The following is a 27,838-nucleotide window of genomic DNA, read 5'->3' as shown; positions in this document are numbered from 1 at the left end:
TTTCAGAATAAAACACTCTGTGTTATCACCAGATCGTATTTCACTTAACTACAACAACAAACCGTCATGATGAGCGGAGCCAGGCCCGGAGTCAACATGTCAGAGGTATTTAGAGGACCACAAAGACAACATGGATGAGGAGAGAAGGAGGAGAATCCTTGATTACATGACTCCAGCTGACCGGCTGTCCTGCTCCGTGCTGCGTTCGAAAAACAGACGACAGCACGGAGCCAGACTACAGAGGATCAGAGACAGACCGGACACAGATATGGTGGAAGTCACGTGTGAGTCAGTCCTCATCCTGAGCAGTATTTACAACAAGGAGAGGGTGGCGCTTTCACTCCAATCTATCGACTGTATCAACATCAGATTCTGTCTGATCCTGTCTGCATATTTAAATGATCCATCAAGCTACAGAGCTACACGTAACATGGAGATGCAGTCATTGATTCTGCTGCTGTTGGATCACTAATGAACTCAAAAGTACCTCCCCGTCCACCTGCTATCAATCCAAGCTTCGGACCTAGTGGTTGAGTCTCTAGCTGAACTAGCATTACCATTAACTTGCTTATAGCAATGTAATCAACAGTCCAAGTAACTTTGGCATGCACTTATGTTAAATTTTGAGGTTGTCTTCTCCTTGAGGTTCTTTCACAAGTCAAACATGTTGCTCTGCTCTTGCTTGCTTTAATGGCACGTGAACGTACATGCACACTTCATCAATGAATAAGTCAGAATCCTTCTCTCCATCTTCCAAGTTGAAGTCGAGTCACGAGTCCTAAAAATCAGAACTCAAGTCAGACTCGTGTCTGAATCCTGGACATTGTGAGGAGGTGCATGTAAAACATACGTGCTGTGGTTTCCTGCACTAAAAGTTGCTCCACAATTTCAGGTTTCACTGCTCTTTGGTTGTGAAATCACCCAAATACCTCTTTAATAGATTGCTTTCAGTGTTTCTCAAGCATCAGACAGTTTCATTGAGTTTGAGAAACCACAGCCTTTGTAGTGTTTTCTCGCTATTTTGAGGCTTACTGATCACAGTGTTACACTTATACATTTAGAGAACATACTTTGCAGAAAAAATGTGCATCGTGTGAGCTCATAGCTAAATTTGTAGGTCATCATCTGTATTTCTAAAATCAAATTATACATTTAAACATGCAGAGATGACGGTGTGATGCAGGCGACACTCAGTATTGCCAAAGTGTTGAAGTTTAATCACACGAACAGCAATGAGCTGCAGATCGTCCTATCTCACATCTGCTTCATACTGCTCCATGAGGTGCACCAGCTTTTGAACTTGTCCCTGTTTGCTATAGGCATCAAGATAGCTGCTCTCCACTGAGTTACACGAGGACCATCATGGCCACAGCCTCATGTCATGATTACTGCCACATGCTCTTGGCCGTGGCACTAACACGCTTTCTTCTACCCCTGCAGCTCATCCAAGTGCTGCAGTCTGCGTTTTGGCCGAGCAAAGTCACAAGTGTCCTAAGTCACAGCCTGCATTCCAACAACTGGTCACATAATGTTTGAAAGCTTGTACTGAATGCAGAATTTGAGTGACTGTGCCCACGAGTAAATGTACGCACTCTCAGCTCATATAATCCAAGCCAACCCACCGAGCAGCCCCCTCTCATTGGCTTCATTTCCTCCTCTGTACGCCTTTAACCCTCAACATTTTCAGCATCTCTCTTTGTTGACATACTCGACAGTATTCATTAGAACTGAGAACAGAATTTTTTCCTACAGTTTTAAGCAAAAATATTTATTTTTTGTGCCTGTTTTCTGCAAATGTCCCATAAATGCTAAATACACCAACGCAGCTGACTGTGAAAATTACTAACGCTGTGTATTCAGCCATATTTTGGCAAAGGCGTGGCTGGAACATACTGAGCAGATGGACAGGCAGCAGAGAGGTGCTTTGAGAAGTTTCTAAAGGCTTTTGGATGTTTCTCCCCCCCACAATGATCGCTTGTTATCACTGCAGTCTCTCTCACATCTAAAGTGGGATCAGTACAGTATCCACTACAAAGAAAACTCACCTCTATGAATGTGGAGTTATCAAGAAGAGACATAAAAGTGAACTTTTCATCCTGTGTTAGACACAGAGATGATTATATCTGTGATGGTTAACAACTGAGCTGGGTGCATTTGCTTCTTATAAAACACTTAATCAGATTTTCTTTTTAAATAAGAATAATAGTAATAATAGTAATCATCATCATCATCATCATCATCATCATCATCATCATAATAATTAGTAGTAGTAGTAGCAGTATTATTATACAACCAATAATAAGATAATTTATAATAATACTTCTACTGATAACAACAACAACAACTATAATAATAATAATAATAATAATAATAATAATAATAATAATAATAACAACAATAATTATAATAACAGGATATAATAAAATTATAATAATAATAACATGACATTATTAATATTATTAATATTATTAATATTATTAATATTATTAATATTATTATTATTATTATTATTATTATTATTATTATTATTATTATTATTCGTAGTAGTAGGAGTTGTAGTAGTAGTAGTATTTTACAACCAATTATAAGAATATTTATAGTACTACTACTACTACTACTAATAATAATAATAATAATAATAATAATAATAATAATAATAATAAAAATAATAATAATAATAATATTATTAATAATAATAATAATAATAATAATAATAATGATAAGAAATAATCGCAATAAATAATGGTAATATACATTATGTTATTAATAATAATAATATTTATTATTTATAGCAATTCTCTTAATAAAGTTATAAAATGCTTCACAAAAAAAACAAGAAATACAAAAAAGAAAAAAATACTTAAAAATTCTAGAATTCATAACAACCCATCAACAGCAGAGGAACATATTCACAAAGTCATAAAAGCCTTTTAAAAATATTTTTTAAAGAAGAGATTTAAAATAAGAAACAGATGTAGCATGCTTGATTTCAGCAGGTAGGCCATTCAAGAGTTTAGGAGCCTGGACTGCACAAGCCTGAAAGCCCTTAGTCTTCAACCAGGCTCTGGGAACAACCAGCAAACCCATACAGGTGATCTGAGAGGATGGGCTCATAAGAAGGTTGATGATATACTGAGGAGTCTGATCATGTAGAGCTTTAAAAGTTATCAATACAAATTTTAAATGGACCGGAAGTCGATACAAAGAAGCCAGAATTGGAGTTATGTGATCTGATTTTCTTGAACCTGAGATCAATCGGGCTGCAGCATTTTGAGCCAAGTGAAGGTGGTGAACAGAAGCCTGTGATATACCTGAATAAAGAGCTTTACAGAAATTCAACCCAGACAAGACAAAGACATGAACACCCCTGTGTAAATCATTAATTATTAAGGATGGTGTTTGAACTTAAGCATGGTTTACATCATGTGAACACGCTTGCAGTCTTTTCTGCATTTTTCTGCACAAAACATCATCAGACATGTGAAATATCTGACATGAATGTGTTTGCTCCTGTCCTTGTCTGTGTGCATGGGTTAATCTATAAGGGGGCATACAAAAACGCAGCTCTAAAGTGCTTCAAGAGGTTAGAAAAAAAAACCCTGAGGGAAAGTAAACAACCTGCATACACCCACCAAACCTGATAACACGATTTCAAGTTGGACCAAGGAACCCAAACACAGAAACGGTCAGTTTAACAACAAGTGTCTGTGCTATGAGAAATGAGGCTTGCAGTGTGAGATAGATATAGATGTATCATAAATATCAACACATTTAAATAGCAGGATAACTACAAAGTCAAAATAACAAAAAAAAACTTCAAAATCAACCCTTTAAATGTAAAAATATGAACTTCTGTAAGATATTTTCAGTTTCCTTTAGCTTTAAAACTGCCATGAATAAAACAAAATCTGTGGGATAAGCTGTACGTTGAATTTATGTCCTGTAAAAGTCAGACAATCCCAAACATGTTGTGAACACCTGCTAGTGCGTCTTCCTACAGTGCCGAGGTGACTCTTTTATGTAGCAGTTAAATCAGATGATTGTTTTTCCAGGCTTACAGAAAAACTACTTAGCACACAAATGTTCTTCCCTGAAGAGTGGAGCGGCAAAGTAAAGTTGTACAGTAAACTGCAAAGTGAAATTAGTTCCTGTTTTATGTAGCGCAGTATTCCAGCATTTCCCATGACGGCAAGCCTGGTGGCCCAAAGGTAAATACAGTGAAGAGGCTGCCAATCTTCTTTGCCATGGAGAGACAATTAGGGCGCCAGGGAAATATAACAGCCCAAATTTGGCATTAGCACTCATAAAAACATGGCACTGTGATCGCCTGCAGCATATTTTCTAAATATTGTGCTGAAATAAATAGCCAAGTTGCCGTTAAAAAATATGGAAAAAAAAAACATGATTTACCTTGTCCAAATGGCTAGACATGTGTTAGTTGTTAACACCAGTGAAATGGTGATATTTCACAGCGTTCCGGCATTTAGATACATATTTTGTGCCCAAAAAAACCACACTTTTTGGGGTTATTTGTATTTTGATTTGAATTCTTGGCAAAGTCGCGTCAACAAGAGACATTGGGACTTTGATGTTTGAGACAAAGCAGGAAGGGTTGGAGGAGAGCACCACAACAAGGGAGTCATCCATCATCTCCTGTCCATCAATGATTAATGGCTAAAGTGGTTCCATTTTCATGCTAGAGAACATAACAGTCCTGCTTCTGAGCATTTTGTCCCTCTCCACCAAGCCCCTTAACAGCTACCCAACTCCCAGTCACATTGTGCTATCTCAACAAGCACCTTGTCCACTCACCCCCTCCTGCCATGTGCTTTCTGCTCTGTTCCTGTCAGTTGGGTGTGCTTCTGTGCATAAATAGTGCAAACAAGCCTTTTGGTGAAGCATGTTTCTGTTGACATCACTCAACTTCAAACATCTCTCCGACGGTTCAACTCGTGCTGGAGTACCTGGACTAAGTCCTTTAACAGAGACATGTATGTTCATCTCCATTCAGAGCTTTGAAATAGCCACACAATCAACACTGTCAGTGAACATATGGTGTTTCAACGTGCATCCATTCTGCAGTCTATGGAGGGGAGTGAAAGAAAAAAATGGCCGTGCTCAGCATTTAGTTTTTTGTTTGTTTTTTGGGCCAATCCTTCAGACGTTCCAACAAACGAACAGGAGAAAGAGAATTTTGCTTCTATAGATATATATTAAGTTTCCTCAGGGTATTAAAGATGTTGCAGTACATGACTCCCTGCAGATAACAGAGGTATAGAAACAAATAAACAACATGAAAACAACCATTTCCCTGCTGTGATTTGAAACTAAAGGAGGTGTGGAGGTGCCGTGTTCTGACTCACCTCTGATTCACCTTAACTGTGATTTAATTATGATGAGTGGGAGACTGATTCTCCCCTGAAGATTAAACACCTCACATTATTTGCCTGCTGAATCCCCAGCACTAAAACGTATACAACAACTGCTGACAACTGCTTCACAGCTCTTAAGTGTTAATTGCAGAAAATATTTAATATTCCACTGAATATGTTTTTTGTTTCTTTGTGATTATTAGTTAACCCCGACACTTCAGCGGCACCTGCAGAAGAATGGACGCATAGACTTTGTAATTAGTCTGTATATTTACTCACATAAATATTAAAGTTTAATATTTATAATTATATTTAATTAACTGCACAGTTTAGTCTGTTTGTCAATAGTAGGTGTTATAAACTTTAGAATCAAGCTCATAGCTGCAAGGTTACATAAGAAGGAGCATATTTATTTATTTTATGTTTAAGTTTTGTAACTTGATGACATTAGGATTTCTATCTTGTGCACACCCGTCATAATAATAATAATAATGCATTTTATTTATAGGCGCCTTTCTTGGCACTCAAGGTCACCTTACAACATTAAAAGCAAACAGAGTTTAAATAACAAACAGTAAATAAAACACAATTTAAAAAGTTTTAAGTGAATGGACAGAGGAGTTGTGGTCAGATGGAGTAAGACAGTTTAAACAGATGAGTTTTGAGTTTGGATTTAAAATGCGGGAGTGAGTCAGTGTTGCGGAGGTCAGGTGGGAGAGAGTTCCAGAGCTGGGGAGCAGAGCGGCTGAAGGCTCTGCTCCCCATGGTAACAAGGCGAGCAGGGGGGACAGTGAGGTGGATGGAGGAGGAGGATCTGAGGGTGCGGACGGGTGTGGCAGTATGGAGGAGGTCAGAGAGATATGGAGGGGCGAGGTTGTGTATGGATTTAAAGGTGAGGAGAAGTATTTTGTAGTTGATCCGGTTTGTGTACCAACTTGTATATTATCCTCTGGTGCAAATACAGAAGTGGTAATGATCCCACTTGCCATCATTTGCCAGTTTGTAGCTCTTTTGATGGTGTGAATACAGTTTTTGATGCATTTTTCTTCTCTAAAGTGCTTTTAGCTTCACAAAAAAACAAGAAATACACAAAAATGTATTTACATATATTATTACTATTATTATTATCGTTATGTTATTATTATTATTATTATTGTTATGTTATTATTATTTATATTATTCAGAATTGAAACAGTATGGAGTTTGACAAGAATTTTAATCTAGTATAACAATAAGAAGAAGAGGAAGAAGAAGAAGAAGAAGAAGAAGAAGAAGAAGAAGAAGAAGAAGAAGAAGAAGAAGAAGAAGAAGAAGAAGAAGAAGAAGAAGAAGAAGAAGAAGAAGAAGAAGAAGAAGAAGAAGAAGAAGAAGAAGAAGAAGAAGAAGAAGAAGAAGAAGAAGAAAGAAAGAAGAAGAGAAGAAGAAGAAGAAGAAGAAGAAGAAGAAGAAGAAGAAGAAGAAGAGAAGAATAAGAAGAAGAAGAAGAAGAAGAAGAAGAAGAAGAGAAGAAGAAGAAGAAGAAGAAGAAGACATATAATACATATATACATACATTATATTAATTAAAATCTATTGTATTTATTAGTTTATTTAACAGGGGCCATGCAAAAGAAAAACTGTCAAGCCAGAGTTAGCTAAGCTAATTTTCATCTGCGGGTAAAAAAGACATACTAGCATTTAAAACAATACATAGGCTACTCAACACTGTCCATCACTCATAACAACAAAATAAGATAAGGATACTGATTTGCTGTAGAATTATTGCAGCTCCATAGCCTCATCATTCATCCTTGAGTTGCTGAAACGCTCTCCCACAGTTAGCTAATTTATTACCTCCTGTGTTCAAGTATCTTCTTAAGCATATTACTCCTACGAAGGATGCTGTGATAGATCTAATGCTTCTGTTGTTATCAATACAAACAGTGTGTTGGAGCTGAAAGTGAATCTTTTATCACACGTAGCTAGAGACAATGTACACATTCCCAAACATCCTCTTATCTTGTGTGCACAAGTACATTTTCTTGTGGGCACAAGATCATATCTGGTGTGTGCAAGATAAAAATGATCACCTTTGTTGGACTTCAGGGACTCTATGTTAAGTAAATTGTAAAGAAAAGGTGTGTGTGTAACAGGATGAGGGGAAACAAACATTTAACCCTTTGATGAGCTCTGCAGGGTCACAGTCCTTTGGTGTGCACTGAGGAATCCCACAGGTCGTTTTCTTTTTCAGCTTGTGATGATTATTTGAATTCAGGGAGTAGCTAATGCATTCCTCTGTCATTAATTGGAAAAGGAATTAATGCAATTAACTGTTGAGGCTGAAACGGAGCCTGACTAACTCGAAAGCAGTAAAAGGCTGTGTAAAATGCATTATAAAGTGTGTTTTGGATCAATATGATAGGGAAGAACTAGACCAACCACAACAATGAATCAGGAAATTGATGGTGCTTAAAAAGGTTAGGGGCCGGTTCTTCTGAGGAGTGTCTCTTGGACAGATGCATGAATGGATACACATTGTCTGTCATTCTTACATTAAAGCTCAATATGGTACTCAGCTTTGACTTGATTACCATGTTTCTCATTTTCTTTCTCATATCAGTGTCATATAAAACAAAGGCCCTGGAGTCGACTGGTGAGAACAAACATTACATGTCACATCCCGACTTTCGAAAATAGTTTTTGATAGTTTAAAAACTGTGTAAAAAGGACTTCTCCTCCCCTCCATTTGTACTCAATGATGGTGATAATTGTCCTATCACAGCTCGTGACATGCAGCAACACTGGTATTGATGTTAGGTATACAGGCTATGTTTGGAATATAGAGATGACAAAAGGCTGTATCTTCTACAAACCCAGCACTCTGTTCTAAAAGCATATTTAATTATAGTGCACGAGTCTAAATCTCAGTGACAGAAAAAGGACATTCAAAGACAAAGGAGTGTGATATGTAAGGAACGCAGAGCATAAATAAACAGATGTGCTGTTCATCAAAGAGGAAGTGAAGTTCTATAAAGTCTCTAAAGTTAAAAGACAAACTCACTCTGACTTCTGAACTTCTTCAAATGATACAATTTCCATTCTTTCAAACTCGACAGCAGAAGCCCGGTCCGTATGTTGTTATGAAGGTAATGACATTTCTTGTCAGGAAGCTAGGTATGACTCTGAGAGTATATTCCATCACCTGTAAATAAAATGCTTTGGCCAAGGGGTGTGTAGAGCATCTGACATCAATTTCCTTTAATAATTTTCAATATCTCAAAACACAAACAAACACACAGGCTTTGGTGTTTGAGACTGAACATACTGCAGCTTCTGATGCCTTTGAATTTATTACTGTCCAGCATTCAGAATCTCTGCCACTTACTGCTGTCTAAGTTGCAGTAGTCATTGTGCAGCCAGGTAAACTCCTGCACCAATAATAATAATAATAATAATAATAATAATAATAATAATAATAATAATAATAATAATAATTATTATTATCTTCATCTTTATTTATGAAGCACTTTTCAAAACCGGGTCACAAAGTGCTTTACAAATAAGAAAGAAAATTAAAGACACTAAAAGAGAAATGTGAGGAAAACAAATTAAGGAATACATTAAATTAAATTAAAAACAACAAAAGACAAAATGTTAAAACATAAAAAATCTGAAATAGAAAATAGAAAAAATATATATTTAAAAATATGCAATAAAAATAAACAATACTGCCTGAAAAAGAATAACAACCTCTTGATAAACAGAGATGCACAATATTGATTTTTTTTTCAGCTGATACTGTAACCAATAACTTCTCTCTCTTGAAGGCAAATATTAAAAAGATTACTGATATTTTTTTAACATTTTTGTATTTTGAAATGTGTCTATGCATGCTTGAGGGTAAGAGTGGCAAAGATTTAGTGCTCAAAGATTCATTTTTATGAATATTCTACACTAACTGATTCTAACTGACATCTCTATTGTTTATACACGAAAAACTGAAAACAGTTCTGACTCTTCGGTTGCCATTTGTGTTTTCACTGTGAACCTTCCCTCTCCTGTGCTGCAATAATGTCTTTCTCATGTTAAAGTCTACATCCAGCACTTGGCCGTCAAACCATGCATACTCGGGGATGCGTCTAGCAGCATAGTAGCAGCGACTTGGGATGCTGTCCCAAATACTGTGTTAACTGCTGAGAACATTGGACTCCTACCTCAGAAAAAGCTGTGACATAAATTCAGGGATTATCTCAATAACTGCTTTAGTTTTGGGTTATCTCTGATAAACTTTCTGCAGTTTTCTAATCTGCACTACAGCCTTCAATGTTTTATTTGTTCTGATGCTAGCTGCGGCCACTGCTTCTTGATATTTCCTAAAAACATCTCCATTGCAATGTCGACATTTCAGGTGACTTCAAATAAAACTTGAAGATGTTTTCCTTCTTGTGCTGCACATGTTCTGCATGTTTTAACCATACTGATAAAAACACTTATGGGTGACACCATTTTTACTTTCTTGTCAGTTTATTGCAGCTGTTTTTCTTCTGCTCTGCATGGGACACTGGATCGCATACCACCACTTTCTGTGTCAGATTTTATAGGCTTGTTGATAAGTAAATAAAAGCAACTTTCATGCATTGTTTCTTTAATTTTGTGACATGTTTTTTTATGAATTGATCTAGTGTTATGTTATTTAAGGAAACAGTTCTGTGTTGTGTCTTCTATCCATAAGATTCTAAACCTGAACAGGATGTAAACTTGACCCAATTGGCACATATTAGAAACCTCGTCCCTCGTCTAAGCGTCCCTCCGTTTTTATTTACAAGGCTCATATATTTCATTCTTCTTTATTTTGATCCACTTTGACTTCTACATCTCTCCGGTCATCAGACACGGGGCTCTCGCTTGCTTCATACTTTTGATTTGAAGTTTAATCGTGTTGCCAGACAAGACAAACACCACCTCATTACATCCGTCTCACACTCCAGCAGCTCATTCAAATTTCATCTCACAGTCCATTTGGACTTGGCTTTGACTTTCGGAGTGTGTTTACTTGTGTATGCGTGATTGTGCAAGTGATCTTTTTTTATCTTACCGCTCTGTTTCTCTTGTCTGCAACATTTTTAAATCATTCATATAGCACTTAAGTCAATAATGGTAGTTTTGAATGTTTTATAGCTAAACATGACTTCGCTCTCCTCTGTTTATTCCCTCGTCTGTCATGTAATATTTCTGCCGCTTTAAGGGTCCTGGACTCTCATCCATGCAAAAGAAGGAACTCCGACAGACCTCCGTGTTCCAGTAATCACTTTGATTTATCGTTTATTTCTCGGAGATGTAACTGATTGCCCGTGTTTTGTCTCATACTGAATGTTTTCATTTGGTGGGTATGTGGCCGGGCTGTTTATTTCTTTCATTATGAGTTCTTTCTGCAGAAACAGTCTGGGATGACTTCACTCTATAATTGCAGAGGGACATGCAGCGGTCCTCAAAGATATTAAAGTAAGTGACTATTACTTTCCTCTTTATGGTTTATTTGATTTGTCTTTTAATAGTATTACCTGATAAAAATAGCAGCTTCAATTTCAGGCTGAAATAAGAGTCAACTATGATGAAGCATGAAGGTTATTGAAGCTTCTTTCCGGAGGCATAAATCTAACTTTTAAATCTCTGCATTTTCCTGTTTTCAATTACTACTGCAAGGAAAGATAGATATTCAATATCTTTGCATATTTGGCTTTTTCCAAATTCACAGAGCAAATCTTACAACAGCAATGCACCAAGAGACACCTTTATATAACATGCAGTGTTGCAACAGTGAACAGGAGTTGCCCTGTGGTGACCTGCAGGTTACTTCCTGAACAGTTTGGTTTCTTGGTGACGGGCTGTGAGCCTCAGTGGGAGGAGAGGAGCAGTGGAGGATGAGGTTTTGTCATTCCAGTGGTGCACAGGCTAACATAACATCTATCACAGTATATTAGTCTTTTTAATAGAAAAATGTGACTTCCTTTGTTACAGTCATTTTAAATCATTTTCTTTTAGGGATGAACTGATTGATGACTTTGCACAGATCCTATCATGGGTTGATCTTGTTTAGTTTTTGATTCTCCCCTCTGTTTGATCCGTCTTTGTTTTCCTGTTTCATGATGTAGATTACCTTTTGTTTCATGTCTTGTTTCCTCCCTGTCTGTTTTCTGTTTTGGTTATAAGTGATCCTTTGTCTTCTTCTTGTTGTATTTTTATATTTTGGGACTTTTGGCCTTTATTGATTGGACAACTGAAGAGAGACAGGAAATGTAGGGAGCAGGGAGTGGGGAAGACGTGCAGCAAATGGTAATAGCTTGGAATCAACCGGCAACCTCTGCTACGAGGAACATAACCTCTGTACATGGAGCGCACTTGGACCGCTAGACCACTTCCATTTCCTCTTGTTATTAGCAATCCATGTTACTTTGTAGTTCCTAATCCCTGTGTTTCCAGTTTAGTTTTACTTCCAAATCTTGAGTGTTTCCCTCCCTTTGGATTGCTCTCGTTAGCTTCACCTGTGTCCTCACTGTGTATTTAGTTTCTCTGTTTCCTCTCTCCTGTGTTGGATGATTACATCTTCCTTGTCTTCTCCTTGCATTGCTTACTCCGCGTGTTTCTTTGTGTTCTCTGGATGGATTAGATTAAGTGGTTGGATTTATTTGTTAAATTGTCTTTTTGTTTTGTTATTAAATGCTATTCTGCACATGGGTCCTCCTCCATTTTCCCCCCAATGTGACAGCAACATGAAAAACTAATGAATGCATAATTTTATTCATGCATCAGTCTTCCTATCTATGTATCATTGTTTACTTTATTGTTGTTGAGGCTTCTTTGACTTTAAGTCAACATATTTGTACCCATAATTCCAAAAAAGCTGAGATGTTACTCATACTATCATCTATTTATCTATCCCTTCATTGATTCTGTTTTCTCTTATTGATAGGGATTTTTACAGTTATCAATTTAAGTCAAAGTATTTTAAAGAATAGTTTCTGAAGTCTTCACCAATCTGACTCTTTGAAAGTTCCCAGACTGGAGGTTGTGACTTCTGAAAGTAAGATGGATTCCATTTCCTCGATGCTGGTATTCGAAGCCCATTGATTGTATTTACTGTCATTTGATTGTTTGCGCTGCAAAAATGTATATATTTGAAATATCTGACATGTTTGATGAAGAATTAAACACAATAGCTCACTTTCAATTAGTCTGTCCTCTCAGCGCCGTGGAGAGCGAGCATTGAGAAGCTCTTATTAGCCCTGCTCGTGCACTTTCTTGTGAGTGTTCTTTGGGGAATTGTGTGTAAAAATTTTAAAAGATTTTGTAAAAAATCCTCTTTGAAAACACTCTTCAAATCAATCTTTACAGTGAAACTGGGTTCTTCAAGGTCTTTCTCTTTGCTTCCACACTCCTCGCTCATGTATTGCTCTCAAGTTTCTTTCCCCCTTTGGTGAAACAACACGACTGAAGCTGCCGTCCCCGATCGCAATCCATCTGTTATTGTTATTTCCTCCACCCTCGTGTTCAAGTGTTTTTGCTCCTTGTGTTGTTTTGTTTACGAACTTCAATTTCTTTTATTGTGGTAAAGCTTTAGGGATGTATTCAAGTTACAAAGAAATATAAAAGATGTATTTATGCTTTACTGCATTATGATAAAAAAAATGGTGTTAGACATCAGACTTTCATAACTCCCACGGTGTGTGTTTCTTTGGTTCAGATGAAAGCCACAACCTACGCAGAAGCCCGACCACTTTCCTGCTTTACACAGAGGATAATTAGAAAGTTCACTCCCTCAACAAAAACCCACAGTGAGGGCAGATCCAGAGATTATGTGATTGGTTTAACAGGTGATCAATCATTAATTAAAAGTTGATCAGAATCAAACAAGGACTTTCTGGTTTATGATCTAATGAGGCCGAGTGTGTGGACGCTGTACTTGTCCAAAACTACAGATGAGTTGCCAGGAATTTGACTCTAGTGCTGCAAAAGGTCAACATGGTCTTTGTTTATTTCACTGCATTTACATCACCAAACAGCAAAGCTGAATTCGATGTGAATGTTTATGGATGAGGACATGTCAGTGTGTAGGTTTCCTGATTTAAACATCATCATATAAAGGCAGCTTGAATCTTCCACCCATGAGGATCCCTCTGTGCTTGCAACCGAAGACTAAAAATGAACATATTTCTCCAGCATTCCTGTGCAAAAAATATCCCTCATGATAATTTAATAAATCATGTGAGTTTTGATTCTGTAAGAGGGCCTTTGAACAGTCCTAATATGTCAGAATAAAGGTAGTAATATTATCATCAGACCTTGAACAAAGCGCCATGGCGAGACCACCCACCGTCAAGGTCCCTGTCTCAAACGCTCCACTGAATGGGTTTGTTTTCAATAGTGCACGGAGACACTTTACACCTCAATTTGGAACATAATAGTGTCAGAAATCTTCAAACTAAGTGTTTGCCTGTGTCAACAGACCGAGTCATCTTGCACAGTTAGTAAGAAAAGCAGTGTTAGAAAGAGTGCTTTTTAAGTCTGACAGAGCCTTACTCAAAAACCAGTTAACCCGAGACCACTGCGTTCACACATCTGAGAAAACCACCGCCAGGTAACACATCCCTCATAGACAGGACATAAAATCATTATTCTGACAAGCAGCAGGTCAATGATCAAAGACCACTGTTGTCGCTGTTAATAGCTTACTGATAAGCAAACAGCAAAAACAAAACTGAATGCCAATGCTTAAACACCAAAATGATGCCTTCAGCTGTGACTCTGGAAACACTAATCGTAACCGGGCTTCTGAAATGTGGGAGGGCCGGGGAGTGTGTGAAGACAATGCTTAGTTTTACTTTGAATCATGCCTTTTACAGTCTGTATTGATTTTGCAGTGAGTTTTATGCAGCGTCAGAGTGACTGTCTGTCTCTGCGGAGCACGTGATGCAAGTTAACTGAATATATAAATATCATTAAGATCATGTGTCTGCCTCATTTTTGTATTACTTCATAGCATGAGTTTTTCTTACACGCAATTACCTTTGAGACTTAATCACACTGTTGCACAAGCTACAGTTTCATTTAGTAGACGCTTTTGTCCGAAGCGACGTAGTTCCCACTGTTTAAATTCCTCAAGCCTTTCATCCTCTAGTCAATACATTTTATATTCACTTTATTACCCCATCCATTACATTTACAGCAAAACAATTTTCTAACATGTTCAGCTATTTGGCATGGATGTTAATTCAACATATTGTTTGAATGACATGACACCAATGTGCACATCAACAGCTCCGGACAGTAATTGCTAACAGTCTAATTGCAGCTTTTGTGTAATGTAATATTGTCGTCTCTTGTTGGCTTAATTGCCTCAACACTTTCAGAATTGCAATGAAATTATGAAGCGTGTCCGCTGAAAATTGTGATCATATCAAATTCATTTCCAATGTTGGATGTGATTTCAAAGAGGTGCGCTGACGCAGGAATTGTGGTTAATAAAAACATTATGAAACAGAGTTAATGTTCATTTAATTAAATGCCAGTCGGTCTCATAGTAGGCATCTTAAAAGTATTAATTTTGTGTATTGTATTTATTTTAGTTTTAATATTCTTTCATTCTTTTATTTATTTAATCGTTTATTTATTTGTATTTATTAGCTTTTATATTTGTTTTTTTAAGTATTATTCTTTCTTGTTTTCTCTGTTTTTTTAATATTTTATTATGTATCTAGTTCAGTGAGTTTGTGGTTGGTTAAATTACCAATACCCAAACCTTGTGCACTGCCAGACTCAAAGTATTTTTGCACCTTATTTTTATTCAAGGCATTTGTCTCATATCAAGACAGGATCTCTGACCACTGACCACACCACAGCTCCACTTCTGGGGGTTCAGTCAGAGGACCCTGGTGTGTTGCTAGTAAAAGCAAAAGTAGCTTTGTTAGCCTAAAGCAGGAATAAGGAGCTGGGTAAGTTAAACTCTTTTGAGTTATTGTTTTCAGAGTTCAGCCCAAGTTGACACTGACTCAAGAGACTCCACTAGAGGAAGAGTTTACTCCTTCTTGTGCAGCAAAAGGCTGCGGTAACATTGTATTTTCACAGATTACACTGTTCAAGAGGTAACCTCTGCCGTTGAAAAATGAAGCCGAAGTGGTACTGCATGCAAAAAACTGCAGTTCCTGAAGCGTCCACTTGAGGCTGACTCCACGCACCAAGGACTCTCCATTGGGTCCAATGTTAAATGCTGATTTTTACATCAAAATGATGCATGTCCAAAAATAAGTCTGCAATTATTTCATTCATTTGTGATTTCTTTTAAATAATCTATCAGTTTAAGTGATATAAAGGCTAAAGGTTTTACATAAGGGGCACAGTAATTGTTTGCCAGGAGGCTTCAAATCCACCTCTTTGTTAGGATAAATCAGCATTTCCAATATGGCTGCCATCACTGGACCGCAAAACATTCTTTCAGGAACCAATGTGTGACGTCAAAGAGACCATGTACAGTTTTAAACAGACTATGGTTGCTCTGCTCTTTAACTAGGCCTTGGAAAGTGTTTTCTTTTTACCTCACTGCAGTATTAGAAGATCTCCACTTCCCGCATCCAAACATTCAGATGAGACAGTGTACAAACTCTCCCTGGTACTTGACTTGTTATCCAGCTGTGCAAACCGCACATGGTTAGTTCATGTGCAGCTCTAATCGCTTATGAAGACAGTGAGTCTGTGGGCCTCCATGATACTCACTCATTACATCTGCCAACTGTGGGTTCATCTGCTAAGTTCCACTTTGTATGAGATCATACGCTCGCACAGTTTACTCACAGCGCTTGCATTTATGCGATGCTGGCTGCGCCACCCTCAGCAGGCAGGCTGGCATCGACCTTGGGGCAATGCGCTTGATCTTCGCGCACGCCTCACCTCTTAATGATAAAATGAGAAAACTGGGTCGGAGATGTACATTCCCACCAGAAATAGTGGGAAGTTAACATCTTCAGCTGAGCACCAAGACTTCCAACTGGGAAATCATCTCTAAATAAATCAAATGAGTTTCACAAATAGGTGAGGAGCCTATGGGAGGCCCAGGTTTGCTCCTGGGAGGAATGAACAAGTCTGGATGATTAACTGAGAAATGAATGACCTGCTCGTGTATCCACTAGAAACCTACTCGAGCAATCAAATGACTCTAAATTAAATGATATTTGGCACATTGAGTTCTTTATGGAGACTGATGTTGTTTTTCAAGACTATTTATTATCTCGGTTCAAAGAATTTTATTCAGTCCCCTCGAGGAAAATCTGAAACGTTGCCTTCAATTTCCTTAACCTGTACTTTAAAACACAGCATGTTCAGACGTCAGTGTCCTCCATACAATTAGAGGAAAACTGAAAGAGTCATATTGTGTGCAAAAGAAAGGACAATTATAATGCATTCAGTTTCTTTTGTCTAATTTTGCAGCTTTAAAAAAAAAAAAGACCACAATGGCTCTTTAAACTCCCCAAGCTTCAACAAAAGACACAATTAGAGAGAGAGAAATCTGAAGAAAGCAACTTTGCATGCATTTAAAGCGAAGGAGATGTCTGCCATGTGAGATATTAAACTCACCAGAGTTGGGATCGGAGTTGCCGTCAGCTTCGGTCCTCTTGTCGGGGGAGGCCTGCTCGTAGAAGTCGTCCTGCGCCTGCACCAGAGGGAGAGGTTGTGTGAGGAGGGAGCCACTGCCTACAGGCTCGTGGTCCCCGAGACCGCTGTCACTGCAGCTCTCCTGAGAGCCGTCCGGCAGGTGAAACGTGACGCGCCGCTGCGACTAGAACCAAGAGCACAAAACAGAGCCTCTGATGTTATAGTGCTCTGCTCTGCCCCCTTTCCAAATTGAATTCCTTTCACAATTTTACTCCGAGCTCAACACGCTCACGAATGCCGCTTTGCACGCTGAGACCTGATCGGCACTGCAGTGTGAAATAAGCAGCTTTAGGAGTTTGTCAGATGGAGTCAAATGTTTTACATTTACAAAAGGAAAGAGTATAAGGCACTGAGGAGTAAGGGTTCATTTTCAGAGAAACTGAGAATGATCGAGGAATCAGTGGTTTGTTTTTGACGAGGGCCGAGTTATTGATGGGGAGGGGAGTTCACACATAAATACAGTCACGTTTCACTGCACAATGACAACCAATAACAGCATGCAGATTACACATCATGCACTGTAAGAGAAATCCAGCAAGGTGAAGAGAGCAAAAATTTGTGAGCCTTTCATAAATGCATGGTGTAATTAATGTCAGGCATAATTAATGAAGGCCAGGGAGTTTCTGGATATTTGTGGCAGCATGTTGTCATGTTTGTGAGGCGTGCTGCATAGAAATTAACCGCCTGATTGTTGAGTTTGTGTTTCAGCTAGTTTGGCAAAGTCAAAGAGGCCTGCCGAGTTAACAGAAGTTGCCCCTAGGGTGTCCTTTCTCCCCGAATTCTGCACTTTCACCGAGGAGCAGAATTTCTCAACGCATATACGCTCCTAGGAAACGTTCTTTGGCCCGTCTGTTGCAGATATGCATTGAAACACACACACGCACATTAACGCACACATGCCGTCCTTAAAGCCGTCCTGATTGAATTTCCAATTGTTAATTCCGAGTGTCTTTTCCCCGCGCTCTAATGACATTTTCCTCCGGCTTTTTCATAAGTCCAGACACAAGCCTCCAGCTAACCTTTCGTGAGCACAGAGAGGTCCCTGCCACATCCTTGGTGATGACAGACAGAGACGGCTTTTACAGTAATTATTGGCAAAAGCAAAGGTCAGTCGAGCTGCAGTCTAATGCAAATGACCTCATTATATATTTTAGAACTGCTCCAAAAGCATGCAACATTCAATTAAACAAGAACAGGAAATAAAGGAAGGGAGGGAAAAAACGGAGGGATGGTACGGAGGAGTGTTGCAGGCGGGAGACCTTGGGGACTGGATGGAAAAATGGCATGAGGTTGACATGCATCGTGTTTATTTTTCATGAGGATCAGATAGACAGATAGATAGATAGATAGATAGATAGATAGATAGATAGATAGATAGATAGATAGATAGATAGATAGATAGATAGATAGATAGATAGATAGATAGATAGATAGATAGATAGATAGATAGATAGATAGATAGATAGATAGATAGATAGATAGATAGATAGATAGATAGATAGAAAAGGAAAGAAAGAACAGTGTCAGCAGATCAACCTTGGAGGAAGATGTCAGCCTTTACATGCCCTGCAGTGCTGCGGTGACACTGATGATACTAAGCTGACAAAAGATGGAATGGATTAAAATGACAAGAGAATATTTCACATATTTCAAGGCTGACAGATATGAATGTGTGTGTTTGCCAATGAAGTATGGCGATGGCTCCATTTATGACATGCTGCGGCAGATTTTAATAAGTGCAACTTTTTAAGGTTCTGAAAAAAACTGCAGGAATCTCAAAACACTCCCAAACTATCCATCTGACTACTTTGCTGTCACTTTTTGGGGGATTATCAGAAATAAAACCATAAAAAATTGCAGAATACTTCCACAAATTTTAATAAGGATGAGAACAATGCTCCCCACTGACAACTGAAGGCGCAGAATCAAATACAATTGAATGTAAAGGTCTTGTAAGCCAGAAGGAATCTGGATAAATGTCACCGTTAGTAATTATAAAGGATCAGATGATCAGATGAGGCGTTTCAAATAGAGATGATATAAAAAGGGGACTGTTTGGTGCTGAAATAAAAGTTTACTGATGGGAAGTAACATGAGACTTTAGTCTGACATAAAATATGTACCAAATGTAAAAGAAGACAGAAGGCAGTCTTTAAGATTTAAGATGTTCGGTTTATCTGAACTCAATTAACTGTTTCTTTTCTGCTCTGATCCGTCACAGCACTGATAGGTTTCTATCCTAGCCAATGTGTTAACTTCCTCTGGATCCACTCTGTTGCGTTCCGGCTGCGTCTCTGATCTGGCAGATCCTTATCAGATACACAAGACCTCTACGACGCATCAATCTCAACAGAGCAGATGGAGCGGTATAGGAAGTCAGGCATCAAAACAAAATCAAAACATCTGGTAATTTTCAGAATAAAACACTCTGTGTTCGATCACCAGATCGTATTTCACTTAACTACAACAACAAACCGTCATGATGAGTGGAGCCAGGCCTGTAGTCAACAGGTCAGAGGTTTTCAGAGGACCCTAAAGACAACATGGATGCAGAGAGGAGGAGGAGCGTCCTTGATTCAGTGATTAAAGCGGGAAAACCTCGGTCACATGACTCCAGGGTCTGGTGGATGTTAGCCATCGCTTACAAACTAGCTAAACAGAGAGCTTTGTGGCCACCTCTGCAGCTAAGACTACAACTGTGTATTGAAAACAGAGTCTATGAAGTAAAGTTTATCAGTGTCCCACAAGAACTAGGACTAGTGCACAATTTACTTCAAGAAGAATTCCTATAAGTGGTTTGTGTTTGGTTCACTCTAGATCATAAGAACACAAGATTAATGAATGAAAACGATTTAAAGGGATATGCAGCCGATATGGAAAACTACTACATTTGTTCAACCTTGTGTCACAAAATGATGTTAATATGCAGCTGATTTGCAACAGCTAATGTATTGTATGCCAAGTATTTTGCTAATGCAATCATGTTTTCATAACATGAGGCTAACCGTGCATTAAGTGTCATATAGAAAGCAGGAAAGGTCAGCAGTGATTTCAGAAATTAGATTTTCATTTAAACAAAAAAAAAATCTGCAACCTCAACCGAAGTGCTTCTGTTGACTTAATGTACGGGGATTTTTTTCACTATCTTGACTGAAGATGTTTGTTACATAAGTCCAGGACTCTGGTGTGACAGTCCTAACCTTTGCATGCCTTCCTCCTGCAAAAGAGGAGATTGGTACATAAATGTGAAGCTTCTCTTGCCTGTATGATTTGTATGTCTTTATGTTGTGTTGCAGCACATGAAACATGTGTTTGGTACAAGATGCCCTTCTCATACATGTCAGGTACAGGCAGTAATGGATCAATGATTATTTGTGTTGTTTTACTTCTGCAGGAGAGAAAAATGTGTCATTATTGACTTGGTTTACCTTTTAGCGCACACACGGTTACACCTGGGGGAATCCTCAAATGAAACCTTGCTCAATGCTCTGAGTGATCCTGATTCAGTCTCTGACCAAAGCAGAGGAGATTCAACACATGCATGGTGAAAAACAGCCACTAAATACTGAGATTGTTGCTTGTAGAATATTGTATAATTCAGTTCTTAATTCTTGGAGCTGTAAATGAAGAGGTCCACGATGATGAATGTGCCTCGTCTGTGTCCGTGGGTGTACTTAAGTCTGGTTCTGCCGGTGCATGTGTTTATTTGTGGGTTTACGCATGTTTGAAGATGTTTGTATTTCTCTGCCGCTGACAGTCACTTGAAGTAACATTAGCATAAGACCGGCTTAAACTATTCCTGCTGCCAGTTTACAAGATATTATGGCTTATCGCGCCTGCTAACCCTTATTATCCGCTTGTTTTTATAATTTGCCTGACCAAACACACTCACTTTAACAAACACAAAGCAAATAGCAGCACTTTGCCTGTTGGAAGCTTTAAATTCCAGCCAGCCTGCAAATTAACAAGAATAGAGTTTGCCCTTGGGTCTTCATAGAGAGGATGCAATATGAAGCAAAGTGAAAATAAAATCAGAAAGAAGAGAGCAAATGTCGACGACTGAAACATCACTCCAAACTTTAAACAAATCCTATTATTAAAGAGAAGTGGAGAGTTTGGCTTGAAACAAATAAACCTAGCCTCTTAAAAGCATCTCCAAAGTTCAAGTTAGTCAACATACTGCATGAGAGCTGAAATAATTATCACCACTATTAGCTGTTGGAAAAGAAGATTGTAGCAGTCTGATAAATTGATTCAGCTTTCATTAGTTTTATTGATCGAAAGCTTGCATTTTCATTTTTTAAGAACAAATACCTTCATAGTTAGATTGAGTATTGATTTTTTAAGAAACAATCAGAGACGCTAAAAGTAACAGATAAATAAAGCGGTAAGTCATCCATAAAATGATAAACATGGAGCCTGTTACCGCGAGTGTTTTGACTTCTCTCCACACTGAGCATGTTACAGCAGAAACTTGTGTCAACACCTCGGTCCCAGGGTGAAATATAAAGAATGACTTTGCAGCAAAGACACAACCCCATCCAACACAAACCCATACAACTTTGGTTTTTATGTGACAGAAAACAAATAGGGATAGAGCTTATGACTCGGATCACGAGCTTTTCACTCCGCTCCCCCGTCTCTCTCCTCCTCCTGAGTGTGACCATATGGAGCTCAGTGTGTGAGTCAAAAACAACTTCTGTGTGCGACTGTTTCCAAATGAGAACAATACAACTTTTTAACATTTCTATCAAGGCAGACGTTTAATGAGGAGGACGCCGCACGCACACACTGAGCCGACACACACACAGTCACACACCCACACACAGAATAATGCAACCTCCTCACCCCCACAAATAATCTTATCTAACAGCAGTCTGACACCTGCGGTGAGAGAACACTTCCCACGAGTCCGTTCTCACAATCAGACCACTGAGGGAGATCAGTCAAGCAGGAAAACAAAAACTCACAAAAAGATCCCTCTCTGCCTCTCTGTCTCTCTCTTCCTCGCTCTCTCGCTCACTCCTCTTCCCTTAGAGACCAAAGGTGCTGTGCCATCTGCTGGCCACCTTGGAAAATACATTTTTATCAATAAAAAGGCCACAGAACTGATTGTCTTGATTGATTTTTTTCTTCCTTTGTCACTCCTTCTCTGTGTCACACCTTTGCACTATCGCTCCCGTTCCTCACACTCGCTGAAACAGCAAAAACCACAAAGTTCAGTCTGTCTGAAGCCGATAACGCCTGTGTTGCATCATGTATGTCTATTTTTTTTGGGAGAGTGCCATCCTCTATTCCCCACAGTTTTCAACAACAGCCATGACAAGCTGTAACATTCCATAAAACATCAAATCAAGTGAAACATTAGCAGATGATAGGCATCGCCTCCTGTCAACATAACATTCGGATTTCCTTGGGGATCATCCATAAGATGCGGTGCAGACTCAGACAGGCAGGGCTCTATTTTGATGACATAAACATCGCCGAAAAAACACGCTTTCAACCCAGCGTAAAATACAAAAAAAAGAGGATGAAAGACACAGAGATAAAAAGAGTTCCCAAAACTTGTTTCTGTAAGCAACGCTGAAATAAAAAGTGACAAATAAATCACAATCTTCCCCCGTCTTTGATTCTGACTCTAATATTGACGTAGTCTGCTCCTGCTGCCTCTCCAGAGTCTTAACTCTGCTGCCTTCTGCTTTTCATCATTAAATCATAGCGAGGCAGTTCTGAGAAACATCTGCATTCTGCCACATCCACAATGAGGCCCGATCAGTCACTCCCCTCGCCTGGTGCTGCAACCACAAACACAAACACACGGTGACAAACACAGAGGCGCACAAAGCTCAGGCACATCTGACCCATTTCACAAATTGCAAGCTTGGAACTGGACATCGTGAGTGTGTATGTGTGTGTGAGTGTAACAGCAGTGTGCCTTGTGTAAGTCATTTACTGAACACTTGCTTAGCGTGTGATTATCAGCACAGTCCATCATTCTGACTCTTTCTGGGCTAAATGATCTTATGCAGATTTATGGCTGCAGTGTTCGGCACGCCTGCTTGTTTATTCCTCCTTCAACTATTTATTGTGTAACCCACATATGAGGCACATGCTCTTTTTCTCATTAAACAGCATAAAAATGCATGTGTAGTCACACTGCATGTTTGTCACCACTCTCTCACCTGTCATCTTTCACAGATGTCTGCGAGTGACAAGTCGTCGCAGAGGCCCTCAAAGTCCAATTTGTTTTCTTTTGATCCGTCTACACCTCCCTAATTAGCTCCGTCTTATCCCACTTTCATACATTAGCACGAGTGGCCCTCCCCACTGTTTCCCTGCTTGTTAAAGAGAAATTTGGGCTTTAGCCTAATTTGTGTTAGTCATGCTGGAGATATCACATTTAAATGATAAAGGATGTGAAACGACACTGTTCCTTTTTACAATGTGTTTGTAAAACTGATAATAAAATGCAAAAATATTGTTTAAATTACAGATGCTGTGCAGGAGTGAGTCAAGGCCGGGTAATGTGCGGAGGATGAGGAAGAAGAAAAAGGAGGAGGATGAAAAAAAGAAGAAGAGGAGGGAGAGAGAGAAAGAGAGAGAGGTTCATGAGCAGAGCCGTCCAGACCAAACTGATCACAAAACTTGAAGAAATTTATAAAACTATGCATTAGAATATTCATTCTGCTTGGTCCGGGTCTGGAGCCTGAACCTCCAAAGTCAAGGCCTGATCTGGAGCAACTCGCCGAGTGAGAACCAACAACTTTGACTTTGACTTTTGGAGACACAAGGGCTGCAGGCAAAGATTTCAAAGAAAGTTAAAAATTCAATAATTAAGACAAAAATCTGCAAATTTGAGCCTCAAATTCAGAAGACAGAGATTAACATTTAAACTTTTTGCAACAGTTATTTCTCCAGAAGCAAGAAACATATGTTGTTAAAATACTCGGCTTCCATTGACTGCAACAGTTTGTAAGAACACAAACACAACGTGCTGTCGCAATCATCATCAACCTTTATTTAAGCCTCGAAAACCATTGGATTCATTAACAGTGATGTCAAGATTCAATTAAACCACCCCAAAATACACATTTTTGAGATGTTATTCTAAAATGTATCACACTTTGTCCAACATAACTTCAACTGGATCAGACTTTTTATAGTATTGCAAGTAAAGAAACAATTTGGTGCTCATTTCTTGCTCATTCAAAAATCTTCCTGGATTGTATTTGGAGAAATGTCTTCAGTTTGGCCAGTTTGGTTTTAATTGAGTTAAAGTGTGGGAGGAGATTGGTGTAATTATATTTCCCATCAACTCGAAGCATCTGAACACTTCTGCCTAATTGGATCCAGGTTTTGGTGAAAAATGCTTCATGAGTTTGAAACACTATGTGGTTTCTGTCGCGGAGGAAGTTCAGACTGGTGGCCCACGGTGTTGGTTGAGGAAGTTTGGGAAAGTTTATGCAAATGTTTGTTTATTTTCATTCACGGGAAGGAAGTTTTTTTTGCTGTGGAAAGAATAAATTGGAGGCATAAACAAGAGGGACAAGATCGCATTAATAAAACATCGTGTCAAAATGTGTTTTATTGAACCCGTATTTATGGATTTTTACGGCCTCATGGGGGCAGAGCAACAAGTCGTAAACACAACTCTGACATATTTTTACCCTTAAAAGTTGGAGGGATGAAGGAGACGGCAGAGAAGGAACAACATGAGTGTTTCTGATTACTGTGTGATCACAGTTCAGTCTTTTTGGTCTGTCTGGCAACATTTTGGCCTCCATCAGCTTCTTTTGTTGTAACTATAGACTGAATAAAACAGGCGTAGTCTCAGCCAACCATTGGTTTCTGTAGATGTATTATGGTGTCCAAAGATGCCTTACGAAGCCAACTAACTCCTACTGCCTCACTAACACCAGCCACCTGTCAGTCAAATCAGCCACGCCCCTGAACATGAATAATTTTCTGTAATTCTTAGCCTTTTGTTGTCTGCCTCTTGTGGACACTCGAGGAACTTCCCACTTTCCCACTTGCTTCAGTTTACAACACAGGAGGTTGCTGCTTGGTTGTTTCTATAGCTGTCAGTGTTAACGTGTTAATCAGAATGCAATTTAAGTCCAAGGTTTATTTATTTATTTATAAGCATTTGTTTATTTAATTATTTATCTATGTATTTGTCTATTCACTTATTTATTTATTTTGTATGTATTTATAAAGTCTTTTTAACTTTTAATTCTATTTTTACTTATTTCTTTTGAATCATGAACTTTTGTATTTTATTTTATTTTTTAAATAAATAAAAATATAATTTGCATACCTTTTATTTTCTATGTTAACTCATTGTTTTAATATTGTATTTCCTCAAAAGCCCTTCTAGGGACGCGTTGCTAATTAGCTACAAACACTGTTACTTGCATGAGATGGCTGTATGTATACCATATCTGTCCCTAACAAATAAACTATAAATAGACAAATAAGTCTTTTAAAAAAAGTTAAAAATAGTAATAATAAGTCCAAGTATTACACGTTATTTTCCTTCAATCACGTGCTATTTTGTCCCTTTCAGCACACTGTACTTAAGCTGCCGTAGTGTCTTCCTGCTTCCTGCTGCCGTTGTAATGGAAATGACACTGCTGTGCTTTGAATGGAACATTTTACTGAAAAAGACGGCTCAGTTGACAAAACATGAAAATACTTCAGGTTTGAGCTACCACCAACGAGCTAAGCATACAGGTGCAGCCAATCAGGCTGATGTCAGTGAGAAACAGCATCACGGAAACCTTGAGAACACTTTCTTGGAGTGTGAGAACTGTGGGTGAAACACAATGAAGATGTCTCCTACCTCTGAGTCATAGTTCAAGACAAACCACTGCAAACTCCAGCCATTCTTCTTCTTTTTTACTCAAAGGTTGTATTCTTGATTATTTCTTCTTCATGTTTGTTGTGTTGAATGGTGGAGAAGGTAGGTGGATCTTAATAATACTCTTCCAGGAGTTTTATTTGAAATGTATACACACATACTGCATAGAGCCGCATATATCCTTGAACTTCTCTGCTGTCAGAGTGTGTAAATCTTTTAACAGTACATCAAAGCATATTTTGACTGTCTCTGATGATTCATCCAGTTGTAAAGCTTTGATCAAAAGAATATAGAAAATAGTCCTAAAACTACCTGGACTCAAAATGACATTTTTCAAGTGTCTATTCATTGAAAAACATCAGTATTAAAAGTCCAAACAGAGGGGATTATAAAGGTATTTAACAGTGTAATGAAGGTAACATGAGAACTTCCCTTTACTCCATGACCTCGAGTGACGTTGCACAGCATTGGCCCAAGACCTTTGTAATGAATCGACTGAAAGCAGCTCACTCTTACCAGAAATGTTTCATAAGCCGGCACAAAAGTTGCTGGAATGAGGTTACACGTCTACACCTAGCGGCTTTAAAGCATTGTAGCATAGATAAATGCAAAAAAAAGAAAAGCTCTCTATGTTACAGGCTATAGAGCTTGAGGAACAAACCTTCTAGGATTATCTCTGTCGACTTCAGGATCGTGCACTAAGTAGCTGTAGTTGAGCTTAAACTGCAGCTAACAGGCACGGTGTTGGTTGAGCTAACCGAGCCTGACACCCAGAGGCTGCCTACAGCTGGGAACATAAACTGAACGCTTCACCTAAGCATGCATATCTAATTCATACATTCAATAGATACGATACGATGGATGGAATATTCTACCCAGTTCGATTTTGGCTGTTTTCTCCAGTGCTGGGCGTTTATGGTTTCAAGAGTTTTACATTTTAGTCTGAGACCAGGAACAAAAATCACCAATCTATACAGAATTTACTCCGGCACACTCCTTCAGAGAGATGAAATTTCATTTATAATTGATGTCATCTAACACCACCTGGGGCTACATCTGGACATCTTCGACTCATCTACTCCTTTTTTTACTCTCCACCCTGCAGTGACCTCTTTCCTTTTTTTCTGATGGATTCCATCGCTCTCTCCTTCTTCCTCTCCCCACTCCCCTCTTCATCCTCACTTTGGTGTGCTGTTAAATAACCTGCCTCAGCTGAGTGAGAACTGCGAGACAGGAGCAGTTCAACCAGCTTCCCTCTGTGCCTTAAGCAGAGCCCAAGAAACCTGTGCAACTGCCACAGAGCATTAGCTACAAAGTTAACCACTACTGACTCACTCATCGCTTCTCCCCTCCGCAGACATCCACAGCCATAAAATGAGAGACACAGCAATTCTTCTCTGTGTGTGTCTCCTGCATCAGGATGAAGGATTTGACACTCAGAGACAGTTAACTACAGAGCAGAGCGGGCGAGGCCCTGAGCACTGAATGGGGAAGCTTGATGTGTTTATGAGTTACAGTCCATGTGATCTCGCTGCTGCACTCAGCTGTAGCAATGAAGTCACTGTTCTGTGGCACTGTGGAGGGTGTTAGCTTGTGTTTGCACACAAACACAAATGCTTCTGAGGCATACCTTTTGTGTCAGCGCACTAATAAAAAGCATTACAAATATAAAAAGGTAATGAAAAATGAATGAAACACATCCATTCATGCTGCATTAAAAGCTGCGTTTATTCGCACTCATGCAAAACCAAACGATAATCATACTGCTCTCTATGATTAATAATAACCTACAACCCTATTAGCTGTCATGAAATCCTATTTGTGCTTCCATTACACCAAACAGGTACAGAAGCACACATTTGTTTAGGCGGATCTCTGTTTATCCTGCGGAAATAATGGCTATTTACACAGCCATGATTATCCA

The 27,838-nt window shown here is 38.7% G+C and overlaps 1 protein-coding gene across 3 annotated transcripts in view; it reads right to left on the bottom strand.

Moving 5' to 3' along the window:
• The window catches only part of LOC117810692 (protocadherin-9), a 261,489-nt gene that overhangs the window by 63,543 nt on the left and 170,108 nt on the right, over positions 1-27,838 (bottom strand). For 2 of the 3 annotated variants that reach the window (XM_034680619.1, XM_034680620.1), the window contains one exon: positions 16,977-17,052. In XM_034680619.1, coding sequence (XP_034536510.1) covers positions 16,977-17,052 — 76 coding nt within the window. Of the gene's footprint in view, positions 1-16,976; positions 17,179-27,838 lie in introns of all 3 variants that reach the window. The other variant, XM_034680618.1, reaches the window with a different exon arrangement.

The sequence above is a fragment of the Notolabrus celidotus genome, chromosome 3, assembly GCF_009762535.1.
Source record: "Notolabrus celidotus isolate fNotCel1 chromosome 3, fNotCel1.pri, whole genome shotgun sequence".
In the NCBI taxonomy this organism is placed as follows: domain Eukaryota; kingdom Metazoa; phylum Chordata; class Actinopteri; order Labriformes; family Labridae; genus Notolabrus; species Notolabrus celidotus.
This window is presented reverse-complemented; position numbering and strand designations above follow the sequence as displayed.